General features: G+C 48.3%; 1 protein-coding gene across 1 annotated transcript in view; it reads left to right on the top strand.

Annotated features, from left to right (window-relative positions):
* The window catches only part of flna (filamin A, alpha (actin binding protein 280)), a 264,701-nt gene that overhangs the window by 191,290 nt on the left and 49,259 nt on the right, over positions 1–24,152 (top strand). The window contains 3 exon segments of the mRNA XM_065021021.1: positions 67–270; positions 9,260–9,412; positions 9,786–9,908. Coding sequence (XP_064877093.1) covers positions 67–270; positions 9,260–9,412; positions 9,786–9,908 — 480 coding nt within the window.

Genomic DNA, 24,152 nt, shown 5'->3' on the forward strand with positions numbered 1-24,152 from the left:
TAAAGTCTACCGACAGATTGTGGTCCTCATTCTCAGAAGCTCCACTGACTAACTTTCCTGCTCCAGGCATCTCATTTGTTCCCATGGAGATTGGACAGCACCTGGTGAACATCAAGAAAAACAGACACCATATTCCCAGCAGCCCCATCACTGTGATGATCAGCCAATCAGGGATCGGCGACGCCAGCCGGGTGCGTGTGACTGGCCAGGGCCTCAGCGAGGCCAAAACCTTCGAACCCGCTGAGTTCATCATCGACACGCGCGAAGCAGGTTAGTGATGGTGTGTGTTTGGTGAGTTCATCATCGACGCACACGAAGCAGGTCAGTGATAGTGTTTGGTGAGTTCATCATTGACGCACACGAAGCAGGTCAGTGATAGTGTTTGGTGAGTTCATCATCGACGCACACGAAGCAGGTCAGTGATAGTGTTTGGTGAGTTCATCATTGACGCACACGAAGCAGGTCAGTGATAGTGTTTGGTGAGTTCATCATTGACACACACGAAGCAGGTCAGTGATAGTGTTTGGTGAGTTCATCATTGACGCACACGAAGCAGGTCAGTGATAGTGTTTGGTGAGTTCATCATTGACGCACACGAAGCAGGTCAGTGATAGTGTTTGGTGAGTTCATCATTGACGCACACGAAGCAGGTCAGTGATAGTGTTTGGTGAGTTCATCATTGACACACACGAAGCAGGTCAGTGATAGTGTTTGGTGAGTTCATCATTGACGCACACGAAGCAGGTCAGTGATAGTGTTTGGTGAGTTCATCATTGACGCACACGAAGCAGGTCAGTGATAGTGTTTGGTGAGTTCATCATTGACGCACACGAAGCAGGTCAGTGATAGTGTTTGGTGAGTTCATCATTGACGCACACGAAGCAGGTCAGTGATAGTGTTTGGTGAGTTCATCATTGACGCACACGAAGCAGGTCAGTGATAGTGTTTGGTGAGTTCATCATTGACACACACGAAGCAGGTCAGTGATAGTGTTTGGTGAGTTCATCATTGACGCACACGAAGTAGGTCAGTGATAGTGTTTGGTGAGTTCATCATTGACGCACACGAAGCAGGTCAGTGATAGTGTTTGGTGAGTTCATCATTGACGCACACGAAGCAGGTCAGTGATAGTGTTTGGTGAGTTCATCATTGACGCACACGAAGCAGGTCAGTGATAGTGTTTGGTGAGTTCATCATTGACGCACACGAAGCAGGTCAGTGATAGTGTTTGGTGAGTTCATCATTGACGCACACGAAGCAGGTCAGTGATAGTGTTTGGTGAGTTCATCATTGACGCACACGAAGCAGGTCAGTGATAGTGTTTGGTGAGTTCATCATTGACGCACACGAAGCAGGTCAGTGATAGTGTTTGGTGAGTTCATCATTGACGCACACGAAGCAGGTCAGTGATAGTGTTTGGTGAGTTCATCATTGACGCACACGAAGCAGGTCAGTGATAGTGTTTGGTGAGTTCATCATTGACGCACACGAAGCAGGTCAGTGATAGTGTTTGGTGAGTTCATCATTGACGCACACGAAGCAGGTCAGTGATAGTGTTTGGTGAGTTCATCATTGACGCACACGAAGCAGGTCAGTGATAGTGTTTGGTGAGTTCATCATTGACGCACACGAAGCAGGTCAGTGATAGTGTTTGGTGAGTTCATCATTGACGCACACGAAGCAGGTCAGTGATAGTGTTTGGTGAGTTCATCATTGACGCACACGAAGCAGGTCAGTGATAGTGTTTGGTGAGTTCATCATTGACGCACACGAAGCAGGTCAGTGATAGTGTTTGGTGAGTTCATCATTGACGCACACGAAGCAGGTCAGTGATAGTGTTTGGTGAGTTCATCATTGACGCACACGAAGCAGGTCAGTGATAGTGTTTGGTGAGTTCATCATTGACACACACGAAGCAGGTCAGTGATAGTGTTTGGTGAGTTCATCATTGACACACACGAAGCAGGTCAGTGATAGTGTTTGGTGAGTTCATCATTGACACACACGAAGCAGGTCAGTGATAGTGTTTGGTGAGTTCATCATTGACGCACACGAAGCAGGTCAGTGATAGTGTTTGGTGAGTTCATCATTGACACACACGAAGCAGGTCAGTGATAGTGTTTGGTGAGTTCATCATTGACACACACGAAGCAGGTCAGTGATAGTGTTTGGTGAGTTCATCATTGACGCACACGAAGCAGGTCAGTGATAGTGTTTGGTGAGTTCATCATTGACGCACACGAAGCAGGTCAGTGATAGTGTTTGGTGAGTTCATCATTGACGCACACGAAGCAGGTCAGTGATAGTGTTTGGCAAAGAGAAGCATTAACTTTAGATTCTTTGGATGTAATTTTTTTTAAATTTTACATGTTGATTTTAAATTGTCTGGGTATCCTTCTCTTGATACACTTTATACAAGAGAACTTGACCCCAACAGTAATGAGTAAATATAGCTGCGAGCAGCAATGAACGGGGTTCACAGAATGACAGAAAGGACACAATATCAACAAAGCAACACTATCATGTAGGAAATATGTGACCCGATTCAGGAAACTAGGCGTATGTCCCAAGTTACAACTTCACAGGAGAGCTGTTTGAACGTTAAAAAAAATATGTTTTTATCAAAATGCGTTTTTGGGCAGAAATGCCTTCTCGAACATGTGAACTTTCAAAGTATCAAAGTTGTATGCCATCTGTAAATACAAATAAAATGGTTAAATTACAAGCCTAGTTGGTTTAGCCATAGAAAAAGTGAGCAACCTTCCCGTTAGCCATGATTGGCTGAGATAATGTGTGGGCTGGACATGCCGAGAGATGAGTTTGGATTGGTCTGCCATATAGCATGCATCTGTCTATTGGAGCTGGTCAGTATGTTTAGGTAATCGTGTCAAACGCGGCTTTTTTTATGTAATGTGTATTAAAACTGCATAAACCTAACGTCAAGATAAAGTCTACTGTTAGCTAGCTAACGTTAGCTGGCTGGCTCACTAGTTAATGTTATGTCTATGCTCTCCACTTTCTGGAGGACTGAGTTTTGAAATAAGTGGAATTCAAGTATGATAGCTAAGGAGATGGAGAAAACACCAGTCTGGATTACATCATCAAACTAAGGGAAACCATGCATGGTATGAGACAGGAGACGTGTCAAACCATGATATAAGATAGTCTAGCTAGCTACATTTTCAGATATTACACAGTTCTAATTTTGACAGAAAGTGGTTTCATTTCAAGTGTACTGTTAGCTAGCTAACGATAGCTGGCTGGGTTGCTAGCTAACGTTGGGTATGATCTTACTCTTCGTATCTCAGACACATTCGCTTGACTAGTTAAAGCCGTAGAACCTGGTTGGTTAGCTAGCTGTTGGTTCATATAGGGTTGTGATTATGGTCCATTGTTTAGCTAGCTAGCTACAAGTCTTAACAAAAGACTCCACTCTAATTTTGACAAAGTATTTTAATTTCAAGTTAGTGTTCTGTGAGCTAACAAGCTAATGTTAGTCATGCGTTGGGATTCATTGTTTTATATTATTTATTTATTTATATTTATTTATTATCTATCTACATTTATTTTTATTTTTTTGTTGTTGAATTTTACCCCTTTTTTCTACCCATCCAATTGTTTAGTAGCTACTATCTTGTCTCATCGCTACAACTCCCGTACGGGCTCGGGAGAGACGAAGGTTGAAAGTCTTGCGTCCTCCGATACACGACCCAACACAGCGCCATCCAACCCGGAAGCCAGCCGCACCAATGTATCGGAGGAAACACAGTGCACCTGGCATCCTTGGTTAGCGCGCACTGTGCCCGGCCCGCCACAGGAGTCGCTGGTGCGCGATGAGACAAGGATTTCCCTACCGGCCAAACCCCCCCTAACCCGAACGACGCTAGGCCAATTGTGCGTCGCCCCACGGACCTCCTGGTCGCGGCCGGTTACGACAGAGCCTGGGCGCGAACCCAGAGTCTCTGGTGGCACAGCTGGCGCTGCAGTAACCACTGCGCCACCCGGGAGGCTAGCTACATTTCTTAACCTCTAGTGACACCCCATCCCGTGAACGGGACCGTTGTCATCATCTGACACTAATTAGCATAACGCAACAGACATAAATCTTCCTAGAAAATCTTCCTATTCATGAAAATCACAAGTGAAATATATTGGAACACAGCTTAGCCTTTTGTTAATCACCCTGTCATCTCAGATTTTCAAAATATGCTTTACAGCCAAAGCTAGACAAGCATTTGTGTAAATTTATCGATAGCCTAGCATAGCATTATGCCCTGCTAGCAGCAGGCAACCTTGTCACGAAAATCAGAAAAGCAATCAAATTAAATTGTTTACCTTTGATGAACTTTTGATGTTTTCACTCACGAGACTCCCAGGTAGATAGCCAAAGTGAATTTTTTTCCAAAATATTATTTTTGTAGGCGAAATAGCTCCGTTTGTTCTTCACGTTTGTCTGAGAAATCGTTTGTCTGAGAAATCGACCGGAAATTGCGGAAATTTATCAGGGAGGTGTTCCTAATGCTGAAAGGGTGTAGCCAAAGGGCCCTCCAATAGTAGTACCAACTCAGTATCAGGGAGGTGTTCCTAATGCTGAATGGGTGTAGCCAAAGGGCCCTCCAATAGTAGTACCAACTCAGTATCAGGGAGGTGTTCCTAATGCTGAATGGGTGTAGACAAAGGGCCCTCCAATAGTAGTACCAACTCAGTATCAGGGAGGTGTTCCTAATGCTGAATGGGTGTAGACAAAGGGCCCTCCAATAGTAGTACCAACTCAGTATCAGGGAGGTGTTCCTAATGCTGAATGGGTAAAACAAAGGGCCCTCCAATAGTAGTACCAACTCAGTATCAGGGAGGTGTTCCTAATGCTGAATGGGTGTAGACAAAGGGCCCTCCAATAGTAGTACCAACTCAGTATCAGGGAGGTGTTCCTAATGCTGAATGGGTGTAGCCAAAGGGCCCTCCAATAGTAGTACCAACTCAGTATCAGGGAGGTGTTCCTAATGCTGAATGGGTGTAGACAAAGGGCCCTCCAATAGTAGTACCAACTCAGTATCAGGGAGGTGTTCCTAATGCTGAATGGGTGTAGACAAAGGGCCCTCCAATAGTAGTACCAACTCAGTATCAGGGAGGTGTTCCTAATGCTGAATGGGTGTAAACAAAGGGCCCACCAATAGTAGTACCAACTCAGTATCAGGGAGGTGTTCCTAATGCTGAATGGGTGTAGACAAAGGGCCCTCCAATAGTAGTACCAACTCAGTATCAGGGAGGTGTTCCTAGTGCTTATTATACTCAGTGTAAATGCATTACAAGAAAAAGAAAAGTAGGGTAGAATAACCTACATTCACACATAAATGCTTGAACATGTATTACTTGTCATTACAATGTTTTATGTGCTAAAATTCAGTCAATGTCTACTGGATAATAAGTCAAATAAATAAATAAAAGTTTGGAATATCTTCATCCGTTGTCCAGCTGTTGCATTTTACAGAACACTATTATTAACCTTTTTATCAATTTAGACAACCATTTCTACTTTAATTATGTCATACTTAATTTGTCTTTTGTTTCATGATTTATTTATTTATTTGATTGTTTTACTCTGGCTGATCTAATCTGGGATTAATAATGTTTTTATCTTAGTCTGTTACCTTATTTAATCTTATCTTGAAGTGTGTTGAAATTTTGACTTTGACTTTAGGTGAATCAAATCAAAATCGAATCAAATTTTATTTGTCACATACACATGGTTAGCAGATGTTATTGCGAGTGTAGCGAAATGCTTGTGCTTCTAGTTCCCGACAATGCAGTAATAACCAACGAGTAATCTAACCTAACAATTCCAAAACTACTACCTTATAGACACAAGTGTAAGGGGATAAAGAATATGTACATAAAGATATATGAATGAGTGATGGTACAGAGCGGCATAGGCAACATACAGTAGATGGTATTGAGTGCAGTATATACAATGAGATGAGTATGTAAACAAAGTGGCATAGTTAAAGGTGGCTGGTGATACATGTATTACATAAGGATACAGTAGATGATATAGAGTACAGTATATACGTATACATATGAGATGAATAATGTAGGGAACAATATATTAGGTAGCATTGTTTAAAGTGGCTAGTGATATATTTTACATCATTTCCCATCAATTCCCATTATTAAAGTGGCTGGAGTTGAGTCAGTGTGTTGGCAGCAGCCACTCAATGTTAGTGGTGGCTGTTTAACAGTCTGATGGCCTTGAGATAGAAGCTGTTTTTCAGTCTCTCGGTCCCAGCTTTGATGCACCTGTACTGACCTCGCCTTCTGGATGATAGCGGGGTGAACAGGCAGTGGCTCGGGTGGTTGCTGTCCTTGATGATCTTTATGGCCTTCCTGTGACATCGGGTGGTGTAGGTGTCTTGGAGGGCAGGTAGTTTGCCATCGGTGATGCGTTGTGCAGACCTCACTACCCTCTGGAGAGCCTTACGGTTGTGGGCGGAGCAGTTGCCGTACCAGGCGGTTATACAGCCCGACAGGATGCTCTCGATTGTGCATATGTAGAAGTTTGTGAGTGCTTTTGGTGATAAGCCGAATTTCTTCAGCCTCCTGAGGTTGAAGAGGCGCTGCTGCGCCTTCTTCACGATGCTGTCTGTGTGGTTGGACCAATTCAGTTTGTCTGTGATGTGTACGCCGAGGAACTTAAAACTTACTACCCTCTCCACTACTGTTCCATCGATGTGGATAGGGGGTGTTCCCTCTGCTGTTTCCTGAAGTCCACAATCATTTCCTTAGTTTTGTTGACGTTGAGTGTGAGGTTATTTTCCTGACACCACACTCCGAGGGCCCTCACCTCCTCCCTGTAGGCCGTCTCGTCGTTGTTGGTAATCAAGCCTACCACTGTTGTGTCGTCCGCAAACTTGATGATTGAGTTGGAGGCGTGCGTGGCCACGCAGTGGTGGGTGAACAGGGAGTACAGGAGAGGGCTCAGAACGCACCCTTGTGGGGCCCCAGTGTTGAGGATCAGCGGGGTGGAGATGTTGTTGCCTACCCTCACCACCTGGGGGCGGCCCGTCAGGAAGTCCAGTACCCAGTTGCACAGGGCGGGGTCGAGACCCAGGGTCTCGAGCTTGATGACGAGCTTGGAGGGCACTATGGTGTTAAATGCCGAGCTGTAGTCGATGAACAGCATTCTCACATAGGTATTCCTCTTGTCCAGATGGGTTAGGGCAGTGTGCAGTGTGGTTGAGATTGCATCGTCTGTGGACCTATTTGGGCGGTAAGCAAATTGGAGTGGGTCTAGGGTGTCAGGTAGGGTGGAGGTGATATGATCCTTGACTAGTCTCTCAAAGCACTTTATGATGACGGAAGTGAGTGCGACGGGGCGGTAGTCGTTTAGCTCAGTTACCTTAGCTTTCTTGGGAACAGGAACAATGGTGGCCCTCTTGAAGCATGTGGGAATAGCAGACTGGTATAGGGATAGATTGAATATGTCCGTAAACACACTGGCCAGCTGGTCTGCGCATGCTCTAAGGGCGCGGCTGGGGATGCCGTCTGGGCCTGCAGCCTTGCGAGGGTTGACGCGTTTAAATGTTTTCCTCACGTCGGTTGCAGTGAAGGAGAGTCCGCATGTTTTAGTTGCGGGCCGTGTCAGTGGCACTGACTATTGTCCTCAAAGCGGGCAAACAAGTTATTTAGTCTGCCTGGGAGCAAGACATCCTGGTCCGTGACGGTGCTGGTTCTCTTTTTGTAATCCGTGATTGACTGTAGACCCTGCCACATACCTCTTGTGTCTGAGCCGTTGAATTGAGATTCTACTTTGTCTCTATACTGACGCTTAGCTTGTTTGATTGCCTTGCAGAGGGAATAGTTACACTGTTTGTATTCGGTCATGTTTCCAGTCACCTTGCCCTGATTAAAAGCAGTGGTTCGCGCTTTCAGTTTCACGCGAATGCTGCCATCAATCCACGGTTTCTGGTTTGGGAATGTTTTAATCGTTGCTATGGGAACGACATCTTCAACGCACGTTCTAATGAACTCACTCACCGAATCAGCGTATTCGTCAATGTTGTTGTCTGACGCAATACAAAACATATCCCAGTCCACGTGATGGAAGCAGTCTTGGAGTGTGGAATCAGATTGGTCGGACCAGCGTTGAACAGACCTCAGCGCGGGAGCTTCTTGTTTTAGTTTCTGTCTGTAGGCAGGGATCAACAAAATGGAGTCGTGGTCAGCTTTTCCAAAAGCAGGGCGGGGCAGGGCCTTATATGCATCGCGGAAGTTAGAATAGCAATGATCCAAGGTTTTTTCCGCCCTGGTTGCGCAATCGATATGCTGATACAATTTAGGGAGTCTTGTTTTCAGATTAGCCTTGTTAAAATCCCCAGTACAATGAATGCAGCCTCCGGATATATGGATTCCAGTTTGCAAAGAGTCATATAAAGTTTGTTCAGAGCCATCGATGTGTCTGCTTGGTGGGGAATATATACGGCTGTGATTATAATCGAAGAGAATTCCCTTGGTAGATAATGCGGTCTACATTTGGTTGTGAGGAATTCTAAATCAGGTGAACAGAAGGACTTGAGTTCCTGTATGTTGTTTTGGCCACACCACGTCACGTTAACCATAAAGCATACGCCCCCGCCCCTCTTCTTACCAGAAAGATGTTTGTTTCTGTCGGCGCGATGCGTGGAGAAACCAGCTGGCTGCACCGTCTCCGATAGCATCTCTCCAGTGAGCCATGTTTCCGTGAAGCAAAGAACGTTACAGTCTCTGATGTCCCTCTGGAATGCTACCCTTGCTCGGATTTCATCAACCTTGTTGTCAAGAGACTGGACATTGGCGAGGAGAATGCTAGGGAGTGGTGCACGATGTGCCTGTCTCCGGAGTCTGACCAGAAGACCGCATCGTTTTCCCCTTTTTCAAAGTCGTTTTTTGGGGTCGCCGGCTGGGATCCATTCCGTTGTCCTGGGTGAAAGGCAGAACACTGGGTCCGCTTCGCGAAAGTCATATTCTTGGTCGTACTGATGGTGAGTTGACGCTGCTCTTATGTTCAGTAGTTCTTCTCGACTGTATGTAATGAAACCTAAGATGACCTGGGGTACTAATGTAAGAAATAACACGTAAAAAAAACAAAAAAACGGCATAGTTTCCTAGGAACGCGAAGCGAGGCGGCCATCTCTGTCGGCGCCGGTAGTGCTTTAGTCTATGGGGGTCTGAGTCTGTCCATCGAGGGCCCCAGTAAGGTGGACATTAACACTGTGTCTGTGTGTAGGCTATGGGGGTCTGAGTCTGTCCATCGAGGGCCCCAGTAAGGTGGACATTAACACTGAGGACCAGGAGGATGGCACCTGTAAGGTCACCTACTGCCCTACTGAACCAGGAAACTACATCATCAACATCAAGTTCACTGACCAGCACGTACCAGGTAATATAGAATAATATAGTACATAATAAAGGTAGGTAATATACGTACCAGGTAATATAGAATAATATAGTACATAATAAAGGTAGGTAATATACGTACCAGGTAATATAGAATAATATAGTACATAATAAAGTCGTCGATTCTTTTGAATAATATTATAAATTGTGTATCTGAACAATTTAAATAAGTGTGTGTGTGTGTGTGTGTGTGTGTGTGTGTGTGTGTGTGTGTGTGTGTGTGTGTGTGTGTGTGTGTGTGTGTGTGTGTGTGTGTGTGTGTGTGTGTGTGTGTGTGTGTGTGTGTGTGTGTGTGTGTGTGTGTGTGTGTGTGTGTGTGTGTGTGTGTGTGTGTGTGTGTGTGTTTGTTTGTGTAGGGAGTGCGTTCACAGTGAAGGTGACAGGAGAAGGGAGGATGAAGGAGAGTATCACCAGGAAGAAGAGGGCAGCGTCTGTTGCTAACATTGGCAGTCAGTGTGACCTCAGCCTCAAGGTCCCAGGTATGGGGATTCCAATTTACTGGATAGCAAAAAATAGTGATGTAGGTAACATGGATATCATGTAGGTATCATTTTCCGGTATCGTGCTTCATTTGATTTTTTATTTAACTAGGCAAGTCAGTTAAGAACAAATTCTTATTTTCAATGACGGCCTAGGAACAGTGGGTTAACTGCCTTGTTCAGGGGCAGAACGACAGATTTGTACCTTGTCAGCTCGGGATTCGATTGCAACCTTTCAGTTACTAGTCCAACGCTCTAACCACTAGGCTACGCTGCCTCCCCGATGATGGGATGACAGAGCTCTGCTAAATGATGGGATGACAGAGCTCTGCTTAATGATGGGATGACAGAGCTCTGCTTAATGATGGGATGACAGAGCTCTGCTTAATGGTGGGATGACAGAGTTCTGCTTAATGATGGGATGGCAGAGCTCTGCTTAATGATGGGATGGCAGAGCTCTGCTTAATGATGGGATGACAGAGCTCTGCTTAATGATAGGACGACAGAGCTCTGCTTAATTAATGGTGGGATGACAGAGTTCTGCTTAATGATGGGATGGCAGAGTTCTGCTTAATGATGGGATGACAGAGCTCTGCTTAATGATGGGATGGCAGAGCTCTGCTTAATGATGGGATGACAGAGCTCTGCTTAATGATAGGACGACAGAGCTCTGCTTAATTAATGGTGGGATGACAGAGTTCTGCTTAATGATGGGATGGCAGAGTTCTGCTTAATGATGGGATGACAGAGCTCTGCTTAATGATGGGATGACAGAGCTCTGCTTAATGATGGGATGACAGAGCTCTGCTTAATGATGGGATGGCAGAGCTCTGCTTAATGATGGGATGACAGAGCTCTGCTTAATGATGGGATGACAGAGCTCTGCTTAATGATGGGATGACAGAGCTCTGCTTAATGATGGGATGGCAGAGCTCTGCTTAATGATGGGATGACAGAGCTCTGCTTAATGATAGGACGACAGAGCTCTGCTTAATTAATGGTGGGATGACAGAGCTCTGCTTAATCAAATCAAATCAAATCAAATTTATTTATATAGCCCTTCGTACATCAGCTGATATCTGTCATGGGATGACAGAGCTTTGCTTAATTACACCTACAGAAAATACATTTAACAACAGAATGTGGAAAATGAACAGAGTACATCTTCTGGACCTGAAATGTATTAAATACAGAAATGAAAAAATGACAACCTTTTAGTGTCGAAAGCTTTCCACAGGGATGCTAGCCCATGTTGTCTCCAATGTTTTCCACAGTTGTGTCAGGTTGGCTGGATGTCCTTTGGGTGGTGGGCCATTCTTAATACACACGGGAAACTGTTGAGTGTGGAAAAACCCAGCAGTGTTGCAGTTCTTTACACAAACTAGTGCGCCTGGCACCTTCTACCATACCTCGTTCAAATATTTTGTCCTGCCCATTCACCATCATACACAATTCATACCTCAATTGTCTCAAGGCTTAAAACACAACCCTATGGAACAATCCCTGGATAACTTTTCAGAATTCAATGATAAATTGGTCCACATGGAAAACTAAAGGCATAGAAACCGTAAATGACTTTCCATGAAAGAATTAAAAAGTAATTTTAGACTGACCAAATACATGACATTTAAAATTTACATGTCACGAAATGTCTATTTGAAGTCTTTTGGACATCATAGCAACCCTGAGGAAATCTTATTTGAGTCAGAAAAGGATGTTCATAATGATAAGGACGCTATACAAAACCTTGCAGAGAGCATATCACACTGAGAGTCTCTTTGAAAAAAACATTAACTATTGGAACCAAGACTGGAAAATCACTGATATTGGCACAAGATGGAGGGAAAGTTGAAGCATAACTAACAAAAATACAGTTAACAAAGATATAAGTTTAATTCAGTATAAACTAATGTATATAATTTCTTACACAAGAGAAGAAATTCACAAAATCTACAGCACTAAGGTAGAGTCATGTCTTCAGTGTAAAACTAACAATTAGTCAATAATCCATGCTTTCTGGGAATGCTATAAAGTCTGGAAGTTGTGGGCCGAGCTAAAACGTTGTCAACTTTGTAAACATACTTTTAATCCGCCTGTCTGCATATTTCAAGACATGACATATATTTTTTTGAAAATTGTATTTCACCTTTGTTTAACCACCAGGTAAGCTAGTTGAGAACAAGTTCTCATTTACAACTGCGAACTGGTCAAGATAAAGCAATGCAGTGCGACAGAAACAACAACACAGAGATACACATGGAATAAACAAACATACAGTCAATAACACAATAGAAAAAAAAAGAAAGTCTACATACAGTGTGTGAATGGCATGAGGAGCTAAGGCAATAAATAGGCCATAGTAGCAAAGTAATTACAATTTAGCAGATTAACACTGGAGTGATAGATGAGCAGATGATGATGAGCAGATGATGGTGTGTAAGTAGTGATACTGGTGTGCAAAAGAGCAGCAAAGTAAATAAAAACAAAATGGGGATGAGGTAGGTAGATTGGGTGGGCTATTTACAGATGGACTATGTACAGCTGCAGTGATCGGTTAGCTGCTCAGATAGCTGATGTTTAAAGTTAGTGAGGGAAATGTAAGTCTCCAGCTTCAGTGATTTTTGCAACTTGTTCCAGTCACTGGCAGCAGAGAACTGGATGGAAAGGCAGCCAAAGGAGGTGTTGGCTTTGATGATGACCAGTGAGATATACCTGCTGGAGCACGTGCTATAGGTGGGTGTTGTTATCATGACCAGTGAGCTGAGATAAGGCGGAGCTTTACCTAGCATAGACTTATAGATGACCTGGAGCCAGTGGGTCTGGCAACGAATATGTAGTGAGGGCCAGCCGACTAGAGCATACAGGTCGCAGTGGTGGGTGGTATAAGGCGCTTTGGTAACAAAACGGATGGCACTGTGATAGACTGCATCCAATTTGCTGAGTAGAGTATTGGAAGCTATTTTGGAGGTGACATTGCCGAAGTCAAGGATCAGTAGGATAGTCAGTTTTACTAGGGTAAGTTTGACGGCGTGAGTGAAGGAGGCTTTGTTGCGAAATAGAAAGCCGATTCTAGATTTGATTTTGGATTGGAGATGTTTGATATGAGTCTGGAAGGAGAGTTTACAGTCTAGCCAGACACCTGGGTCTTTGTAGATGTCCATGTGTTCTAGGTCAGAACCGTCCAGAGTAGTGATGCTAATCGGGCGTGCGGGTGCAGGCAGCAAACGGTTGAAAAGCATGCATTTGGTTTTGCTAGCGTTTAAGAGCAGTTAGTGGCCACAGAAGGAGTCTTGTATGGCATTGAAGCTCATTTGGAGGTTAGTTGTGTCCAAAGAAGGGCCATATGTATGCAGAATGGTGTTGTCTGCGTAGAGGTGGATCAGAGAATCACCAGCAGCAAGAGCGACATCGTTGATTTATACAGAGAAAAGTCTTGGCCTGAGAATTGAACCCTGTGGCACCCCCATAGAGACTGCCAGAGGTCCGGACAACAGGCCCTCCGATCTAACACACTGAACTCTGTCTGCGTAGTTGGTGAACCAGGCGAGGCAGTCATTTGAGAAACAAAGGCTATTGAGTCTGTCGATAAGAATACGGTAATTGACAGAGTCGAAAGCCTTGGCCAGGTCGATGAAGACGGCTGCACAGTACTCTCTTTTACCGATGGTGGTTATGATATTGTTTAGTACCTTGAGCGTGGCTGAGGTGCACCCGTGACCAGCTCGGAAACCGGATTGCACAGCGGAGAAGGTACTGTTTGATTTGAAATGGTCTGTAATCTGTTTATTAACTTGGCTTTCGAAGACTTTAGAGAGGCAGGGCAGGATGGATATCGGTCTATAACAGTTTGGGTCTAGAGTGTCACCCCCTTTGAAGAGGGCGATGACCACGGCAGCTTTCCAATCTTTAAAGAGAGGTTGAACAGACTGGTAATAGGGGTTACAACAATGGCGGCGGTTAGTTTTAGAGGGGTGTAATGATCCAAATGTCAGACATGGGTGTAGAGATGGAGGTGTGAACAGGTACTAGGGATGGAGGTGTGAACAGGTACTAGGGATGGAGGTGTGACTAGGTACTAGGGATGGAGGTGTGAACAGGTACTAGGGATGGAGGTGTGACTAGGTACTAGGGATGGAGGTGTGACCAGGTACTAGGGATGGAGGTGTGAACAGGTACTAGGGATGGAGGTGTGAACAGGTACTAGGGATGGAGGTGTGAACAGGTACTAGGGATGGAGGTGTGAACAGGTACTAGGGATGGAGGTGTGAACAGGTACTAGGGATGGAGGTGTGAACAGGTACTAGGGATGGAGGTGTGAACAGGTACTAGGGATGGAGGTGTGAACAGGTACTAGGGATGGAGGTGTGAACAGGTACTAGGGATGGAGGTGTGAACAGGTACTAGGGATGGAGGTGTGAACAGGTACTAGGGATGGAGGTGACAGACCAGGTACTAGGGATGGAGGTGTGACCAGGTACTAGGGATGGAGGTGTGAACAGGTACTAGGGATGGAGGTGTGAACAGGTACTAGGGATGGAGGTGTGAACAGGTACTAGGGATGGAGGTGTGACAGGTACTAGGGATGGAGGTGTGAACAGGTACTACTACTAGGGATGGGATGGAGGTGTGACCAGGTACTAGGGATGGAGGTGTGACCAGGGATGGAGGTGTGACTAGGGATGGAGGTGTGACTAGGGATGGAGGTACAGGTACTAGGATGGAGGTGTGATGGAGGTGTGAACAGGTACTAGGGATGGAGGTGTGACCAGGGATGGAGGTGTGAACAGGTACTAGGGATGGAGGTGTGACTAGGTACTAGGGATGGAGGTGTGAACAGGTACTAGGGATGGAGGTGTGAACAGGTACTAGGGATGGAGGTGTGAACAGGTACTAGGGATGGAGGTGTGAACAGGTACTAGGATGGAGGTGTGAACAGGTACTAGGGATGGAGGTGTGAACAGGTACTAGGGATGGAGGTGTGAACAGGTACTAGGGATGGAGGTGTGACCAGGTACTAGGGATGGAGGTGTGAACAGGTACTAGGGATGGAGGTGTGAACAGGTACTAGGGATGGAGGTGTGACCAGGTACTAGGGATGGAGGTGTGAACAGGTACTAGGGATGGAGGTGTGAACAGGTACTAGGGATGGAGGTGTGACCAGGTACTAGGGATGGAGGTGTGAACAGGTACTAGGATGGAGGTGTGAACAGGTACAGGGATGGAGGTAGGGATGGAGGTGTGAACAGGATGGAGGTACTAGGGATGGAGGTGTGAACAGGGATGGACTAGGGATGGAGGTGTGAACAGGTACTAGGGATGGAGGTGTGAACAGGTACTAGGGATGGAGGTGTGAACAGGTACTAGGGATGGAGGTGTGAACAGGTACTAGGTACTAGGGATGGAGGTGTGACTAGGTACTAGGGATGGAGGTGAACAGAACAGGTACTAGGGATGGAGGTGTGACCAGGTACTAGGGATGGAGGTGACAGGTGGGAACAGGTACTAGGGATGGAGGTGTGAACAGGTACTAGGGATGGAGGTGTGACCAGGTACTAGGGATGGAGGTGTGACTAGGTACTAGGGATGGAGGTGTGACTAGGTACTAGGGATGGAGGTGTGAACAGGTACTAGGGATGGAGGTGAACAGGTACTAGGGATGGAGGTGTGAACAGGGTACTAGGATGGAGGTGTGAACAGGTACTAGGGATGGAGGTGTGAACAGGTACTAGGGATGGAGGTGTGACCAGGTACTAGGGATGGAGGTGTGACCAGGTACTAGGGATGGAGGTGTGACCAGGTACTAGGGATGGAGGTGTGAACAGGTACTAGGGATGGAGGTGTGAACAGGTACTAGGGATGGAGGTGTGACCAGGTACTAGGGATGGAGGTGTGAACAGGTACTAGGGATGGAGGTGTGACCAGGGATGGAGGTGTGAACAGGTACTAGGGATGGAGGTGTGAACAGGTACTAGGGATGGAGGTGTGAACAGGTACTAGGGATGGAGGTGTGAACAGGTACTAGGGATGGAGGTGAACAGGTACTAGGGATGGAGGTGTGACTAGGGGGATGGAGGTGTGAACAGGTACTAGGGATGGAGGTGGGATGGAACAGGTACTAGGGATGGAGGTGTGAACAGGTACTAGGGGATGGAGGTACTAGGGATGGAGGTGTGAACAGGTACTAGGGATGGAGGTGTGACCAGGTACTAGGGATGGAGGTGTGACTAGGTACTAGGGATGGAGGTGTGACCAGGGATGGAGGTGTGAACAGGTACTAGGGATGGAGGTGTGACTAGGTACTAGGGATGGAGGTGTGAACAGGTACTAGGGATGGAGGTGTGAACAGGTACTAGGGATGGAGGTGTGAACAGGTACTAGGGATGGAGGTGTGACCAGGTACTAGGGATGGAGGTGTGACTAGGTACTAGGGATGGAGGTGTGACTAGGTACTAGGGATGGAGGTGTGAACAGGTACTAGGGATGGAGGTGTGAACAGGTACTAGGGATGGAGGTGTGAACAGGTACTAGGGATGGAGGTGTGACCAGGTACTAGGGATGGAGGTGTGAACAGGTACTAGGGATGGAGGTGTGAACAGGTACTAGGGATGGAGGTGTGACCAGGTACTAGGGATGGAGGTGTGACCAGGTACTAGGGATGGAGGTGTGAACAGGTACTAGGGATGGAGGTGTGACCAGGTACTAGGGATGGAGGTGTGACTAGGTACTAGGGATGGAGGTGTGAACAGGTACTAGGGGAGGTGGGGATGGAGGTGTGAACAGGTACTAGGGATGGAGGTGTGACCAGGTACTAGGGATGGAGGTGTGAACAGGTACTAGGGATGGAGGTGTGACCAGGTACTAGGGATGGAGGTGTGAACAGGTACTAGGGATGGAGGTGTGAACAGGTACTAGGGATGGAGGTGTGAACAGGTACTAGGGATGGAGGTGTGAACAGGTACTAGGGATGGAGGTGTGAACAGGTACTAGGGATGGAGGTGTGACTAGGTACTAGGGATGGAGGTGTGAACAGGTACTAGGGATGGAGGTGTGACTAGGTACTAGGGATGGAGGTGTGACCAGGTACTAGGGATGGAGGTGTGACCAGGTACTAGGGATGGAGGTGTGACAAGGGATGGAGGTGTGAACAGGTACTAGGGATGGAGGTGTGACCAGGTACTAGGGATGGAGGTGTGAACAGGTACTAGGGATGGAGGTGTGAGGTAGGGATGGAGGTGTGAACAGGTACTAGGTACTAGGGATGGAGGTGTGAACAGGTACTAGGGATGGAGGTGTGACCAGGTACTAGGGATGGAGGTGTGAACAGGTACTAGGGATGGAGGTGTGACCAGGTACTAGGGATGGAGGTGTGACCAGGTACTAGGGATGGAGGTGTGACCAGGTACTAGGGATGGAGGTGTGAACAGGAGGTGTGAACAGGTACTAGGGATGGAGGTGTGAACAGGTACTAGGGATGATGGAGGTGTGAACAGGTACTAGGGATGGAGGTGTGAACAGGTACTAGGGATGGAGGTGTGAACAGGTACTAGGGATGGAGGTGTGAACAGGTACTAGGGATGGAGGTGTGAACAGGTACTAGGGATGGAGGTGTGACTAGGTACTAGGGATGGAGGTGTGACTAGGTACTAGGGATGGAGGTGTGACCAGGTACTAGGGATGGAGGTGTGAACAGGTACTAGGGATGGAGGTGTGAACAGGTACTAGGGATGGAGGTGTGAACAGGTACTAGGGATGGAGGTGTGACTAGGTACTAGGGATGGAGGTGTGACTAGGTACTAGGGATGGAGGTGTGAACAGGTACTAGGGATGGAGGTGTGAACAGGTACTAGGGATGGAGGTGTGACCAGGGATGGAGGTGTGAACAGGTACTAGGGATGGAGGTGTGAACAGGTACTAGGGATGGAGGTGTGACTAGGTACTAGGGATGGAGGTGTGACAGGTACTAGGGATGGAGGTGTGAACAGGTACTAGGGATGGAGGTGTGAACAGGTACTAGGGATGGAGATGTGACCAGGTACTAGGGATGGAGGTGTGAACAGGTACTAGGGATGGAGGTGTGAACAGGTACTAGGGATGGAGGTGTGAACAGGTACTAGGGATGGAGGTGTGACCAGGTACTAGAGATGGAGGTGTGAACAGGTACTAGGGATGGAGGTGTGACCAGGTACTAGGGATGGAGGTGTGACTAGGTACTAGGGATGGAGGTGTGAACAGGTACTAGGGATGGAGGTGTGAACAGGTACTAGGGATGGAGGTGTGACCAGGTACTAGGGATGGAGGTGTGAACAGGTACTAGGGATGGAGGTGTGAACAGGTACTAGGGATGGAGGTGTGACCAGGTACTAGGGATGGAGGTGTGACTAGGTACTAGGGATGGAGGTGTGACCAGGGATGGAGGTGTGAACAGGTACTAGGGATGGAGGTGTGACTAGGTACTAGGGATGGAGGTGTGATGGAGGTGTGAACAGGTACTAGGGATGGAGGTGAACAGGTACTAGGGATGGAGGTGTGAACAGGTACTAGGGATGGAGGTGTGACAGGTACTAGGGATGGAGGTGTGACTAGGTACTAGGGATGGAGGTGTGACTAGGTACTAGGGATGGAGGTGTGAACTAGGTACTAGGGATGGAGGTGTGAACAGGTACTAGGGATGGAGGTGTGAACAGGTACTAGGGATGGAGGTGTGACCAGGTACTAGGGATGGAGGTGTGAACAGGTACTAGGGATGGAGGTGTGAACAGGTACTAGAGATGGAGGTGTAACCAGGTACTAGGGATGGAGGTGTGACCAGGTACTAGAGATGGAGGTGTGAACAGGTACTAGGGATGGAGGTGTGACCAGGTACTAGGGATGGAGGTGTGACTAGGTACTAGGGATGGAGGTGTGAACAGGTACTAGGGATGGAGGTGTGAACAGGTACTAGGGATGGAGGTGTGACCAGGTACTAGGGATGGAGGTGTGAACAGGTACTAGGGATGGAGGTGTGACCAGGTACTAGGGATGGAGGTGTGAACAGGTACTAGGGATGGAGGTGTGAACAGGTACTAGAGATGGAGGTGTGAACAGGTACTAGGGATGGAGGTGTGAACAGGTACTAGGGATGGAGGTGTGAACAGGTACTAGGGATGGAGGTGTGACTAGGTACTAGGGATGGAGGTGTGAACAGGTACTAGGGATGGAGGTGTGACTAGGTACTAGGGATGGAGGTGTGACTAGGTACTAGGGATGGAGGTGTGACCAGGTACTAGGGATGGAGGTGTGAACAGGTACTAGGGATGGAGGTGTGAACAGGCACTAGGGATGGAGGTGTGACCAGGTACTAGGGATGGAGGCGTGACTAGGTACTAGGGATGGAGGTGTGACTAGGAACTAGGGATGGAGGTGTGAACAGGTACTAGGGATGGAGGTGTGAACAGGTACTAGGGATGGATGTGTGACCAGGTACTAGGGATGGAGGTGTGAACAGGTACTAGGGATGGAGGTGTGACCAGGTACTAGGGATGGAGGCGTGACTAGGTACTAGGGATGGAGGTGTGACTAGGAACTAGGGATGGAGGTGTGAACAGGTACTAGGGATGGAGGTGTGAACAGGTACTAGGGATGGAGTGTGACCAGGTACTAGGGATGGAGGTGTGAACAGGTACTAGGGATGGAGGTGTGAACAGGTACTAGGGATGGAGGTGTGAACAGGTACTAGGGATGGAGGTGTGACCAGGTACTAGGGATGGAGGTGTGACTAGGTACTAGGGATGGAGGTGTGACTAGGTACTAGGGATGGAGGTGTGACTAGGTACTAGGGATGGAGGTGTGAACAGGTACTAGGGATGGAGGTGTGACTAGGTACTAGGGATGGAGGTGTGACTAGGTACTAGGGATGGAGGTGTGACCAGGTACTAGGGATGGAGGTGTGACCAGGTACTAGGGATGGAGGTGTGACCAGGTACTAGGGATGGAGGTGTGAACAGGTACTAGGGATGGAGGTGTGAACAGGTACTAGGGATGGAGGTGTGACTAGGTACTAGGGATGGAGGTGTGACCAGGTACTAGGGATGGAGGTGTGACCAGGTACTAGGGATGGAGGTGTGACCAGGTACTAGGGATGGAGGTGTGACCAGGTACTAGGGATGGAGGTGTGACTAGGTACTAGGGATGGAGGTGTGACTAGGTACTAGGGATGGAGGTGTGACCAGGGATGGAGGTGTGAACAGGTACTAGGGATGGAGGTGTGACTAGGTACTAGGGATGGAGGTGTGACTAGGTACTAGGGATGGAGGTGTGACCAGGTACTAGGGATGGAGGTGTGACCAGGTACTAGGGATGGAGGTGTGACCAGGCACTAGGGATGGAGGTGTGACCAGGTACTAGGGATGGAGGTGTGAACAGGTACTAGGGATGGAGGTGTGACTAGGTACTAGGGATGGAGGTGTGACCAGGTACTAGGGATGGAGGTGTGACCAGGTACTAGGGATGGAGGTGTGACCAGGTACTAGGGATGGAGGTGTGACCAGGTACTAGGAATGGAGGTGTGACTAGGGATGGAGGTTTGACCAGGTACTAGGGATGGAGGTGTGACTAGGGATGGAGGTGTGACCAGGTACTAGGGATGGAGGTGTGACTAGGGATGGAGGTGTGACCAGGTACTAGGGATGGAGGTGTGACTAGGTACTAGGGATGGAGGTGTGACCAGGTACTAGGGATGGAGGTGTGACTAGGGATGGAGATGTGACTAGGTACTAGGGATGGAGGTGTGAACAGGTATTAGGGATGGAGGTGTGACCAGGTACTAGGGATGGAGGTGTGACCAGGTACTAGGGATGGAGGTGTGACCAGGTACTAGGGATGGAGTTGTGACAAGGCACTAGGGATGGAGGTGTGACCAGGTACTAGGGATGGAGTAGTGCCCAGGTACTAGGGATGGAGCTGTGACCAGGTACTAGGGATGGAGGTGTGACCAGGTACTAGGGATGGAGGTGTCTAGGGATGGAGGTGTGATGAAGGATGGAGGTGTGAACAGGTACTAGGGATGGAGGTGTGACCAGGCACTAGGGATGGAGGTGTGACTAGGGATGGAGGTGTGACCAGGGATGGAGGTGTGAACAGGTACTAGGGATGGAGGTGTGACCAGGTACTAGGGATGGAGGTGTGACCAGGGATGGAGGTGTGACCAGGTACTAGGGATGGAGGTGTGACCAGGGATGGAGGTGTGAACAGGTACTAGGGATGGAGGTGTGACCAGGTACTAGGGATGGAGGTGTGACCAGGGATGGAGGTGTGACCAGGTACTAGGGATGGAGGTGTGACCAGGGATGGAGGTGTGACTAGGTACTAGGGATGGAGGTGTGAACAGGTATTAGGGATGGAGGTGTGACCAGGTATTAGGGATGGAGGTGTGACCAGGTACTAGGGATGGAGGTGTGACCAGGTACTAGGGATGGAGGTGTGACTAGGGATGGAGATGTGACTAGGTACTAGGGATGGAGGTGTGAACAGGTATTAGGGATGGAGGTGTGACCAGGTACTAGGGATGGAGGTGTGACCAGTTACTAGGGATGGAGGTGTGACAAGGCACTAGGGATGGAGGTGTGACCAGGTACTAGGGATGGAGTAGTGCCCAGGTACTAGGGATGGAGCTGTGACCAGGTACTAGGGATGGAGGTGTGACCAGGTACTAGGGATGGAGGTGTCTAGGGATGGAGGTGTGAACAGGTACTAGGGATGGAGGTGTGACCAGGCACTAGGGATGGAGGTGTGACTAGGGATGGAGGTGTGACCAGGGATGGAGGTGTGAACAGGTACTAGGGATGGAGGTGTGACCAGGTACTAGGGATGGAGGTGTGACCAGGGATGGAGGTGTGACCAGGTACTAGGGATGGAGGTGTGACCAGGGATGGAGGTGTGAACAGGTACTAGGGATGGAGGTGTGACCAGGTACTAGGGATGGAGGTGTGACCAGGGATGGAGGTGTGACCAGGTACTAGGGATGGAGGTGTGACCAGGGATGGAGGTGTGACTAGGGATGGAGGTGTGACCAGGGATGGAGGTGTGAACAGGGATGGAGGTGTGACTAGGGATGGAGGTGTGACCAGGGATGGAGGTGTGACCAGGTACTAGGGATTGAGGTGTGAACAGGTACTAGGGATGGAGGTGTGACCAGGTACTAGGGATGGAGGTGTGACCAGGGATGGAGGTGTGATCAGGTACTAGGGATGGAGGTGTGAACAGGTACTAGAGATGGAGGTGTAACCAGGTACTAGGGATGGAGGTGTGACCAGGTACTAGGGATGGAGGTGTGAACAGGTACTAGAGATGGAGGTGTGAACAGGTACTAGGGATGGAGGTGTGACCAGGTACTAGGGATGGAGGTGTGACTAGGTACTAGGGATGGAGGTGTGAACAGGTACTAGGGATGGAGGTGTGAACAGGTACTAGGGATGGAGGTGTGACCAGGTACTAGGGATGGAGGTGTGAACAGGTACTAGGGATGGAGGTGTGACCAGGTACTAGGGATGGAGGTGTGAACAGGTACTAGGGATGGAGGTGTGAACAGGTACTAGGGATGGAGGTGTGAACAGGTACTAGGGATGGAGGTGTGAACAGGTACTAGGGATGGAGGTGTGACAGGTACTAGGGATGGAGGTGTGAACAGGTACTAGGGATGGAGGTGTGACTAGGTACTAGGGATGGAGGTGTGAACAGGTACTAGGGATGGAGGGGTGACTAGGTACTAGGGATGGAGGTGTGACTAGGTACTAGGGATGGAGGTGTGACCAGGTACTAGGGATGGAGGTGTGAACAGGTACTAGGGATGGAGGTGGGAACAGGTACTAGGGATGGAGGTGTGACCAGGTACTAGGGATGGAGGTGTGACTAGGTACTAGGGATGGAGGTGTGACTAGGAACTAGGGATGGATGTGTGAACAGGTACTAGGGATGGATGTGTGACCAGGTACTAGGGATGGAGGTGTGAACAGGTACTAGGGATGGAGGTGTGACCAGGTACTAGGGATGGAGGTGTGACTAGGTACTAGGGATGGAGGTGTGACTAGGTACTAGGGATGGAGGTGTGAACAGGTACTAGGGATGGAGGTGTGAACAGGTACTAGGGATGGAGGTGTGACTAGGTACTAGGGATGGAGGTGTGAACAGGTACTAGGGATGGAGGTGTGACCAGGTACTAGGGATGGAGGTGTGACCAGGTACTAGGGATGGAGGTGTGACCAGGCACTAGGGATGGAGGTGTGACCAGGTACTAGGGATGGAGGTGTGAACAGGTACTAGGGATGGAGGTGTGACTAGGTACTAGGGATGGAGGTGTGACCAGGTACTAGGGATGGAGGTGTGACCAGGTACTAGGGATGGAGGTGTGACCAGGTACTAGGGATGGAGGTGTGACTAGGTACTAGGGATGGAGGTGTGACTAGGGATGGAGGTTTGACCAGGTACTAGGGATGGAGGTGTGACTAGGGATGGAGGTGTGACCAGGTACTAGGGATGGAGGTGTGACTAGGGATGGAGGTGTGACCAGGTACTAGGGATGGAGGTGTGACTAGGTACTAGGGATGGAGGTGTGACCAGGTACTAGGGATGGAGGTGTGACTAGGGATGGAGATGTGACTAGGTACTAGGGATGGAGGTGTGAACAGGTATTAGGGATGGAGGTGTGAACAGGTATTAGGGATGGAGGTGTGACCAGGTACTAGGGATGGAGGTGTGACCAGGTACTAGGGATGGAGGTGTGACAAGGCACTAGGGATGGAGGTGTGACCAGGTACTAGGGATGGAGTAGTGACCAGGTACTAGGGATGGAGCTGTGACCAGGTACTAGGGATGGAGGTGTGACCAGGTACTAGGGATGGAGGTGTCTAGGGATGGAGGTGTGATGAAGGATGGAGGTGTGAACAGGTACTAGGGATGGAGGTGTGACCAGGCACTAGGGATGGAGGTGTGACTAGGGATGGAGGTGTGACCAGGGATGGAGGTGTGAACAGTTACTAGGGATGGAGGTGTGACCAGGTACTAGGGATGGAGGTGTGACCAGGGATGGAGGTGTGACCAGGTACTAGCGATGGAGGTGTGACCAGGGATGGAGGTGTGAACAGGTACTAGTGATGGAGGTGTGACCAGGTACTAGGGATGGAGGTGTGACCAGGGATGGAGGTGTGACCAGGTACTAGGGATGGAGGTGTGACCAGGGATGGAGGTGTGACTAGGGATGGAGGTGTGACC

The sequence above is a fragment of the Oncorhynchus nerka genome, linkage group LG7 (genome assembly GCF_034236695.1).
Source record: "Oncorhynchus nerka isolate Pitt River linkage group LG7, Oner_Uvic_2.0, whole genome shotgun sequence".
Classification (NCBI taxonomy): Eukaryota; Metazoa; Chordata; class Actinopteri; order Salmoniformes; family Salmonidae; genus Oncorhynchus; species Oncorhynchus nerka.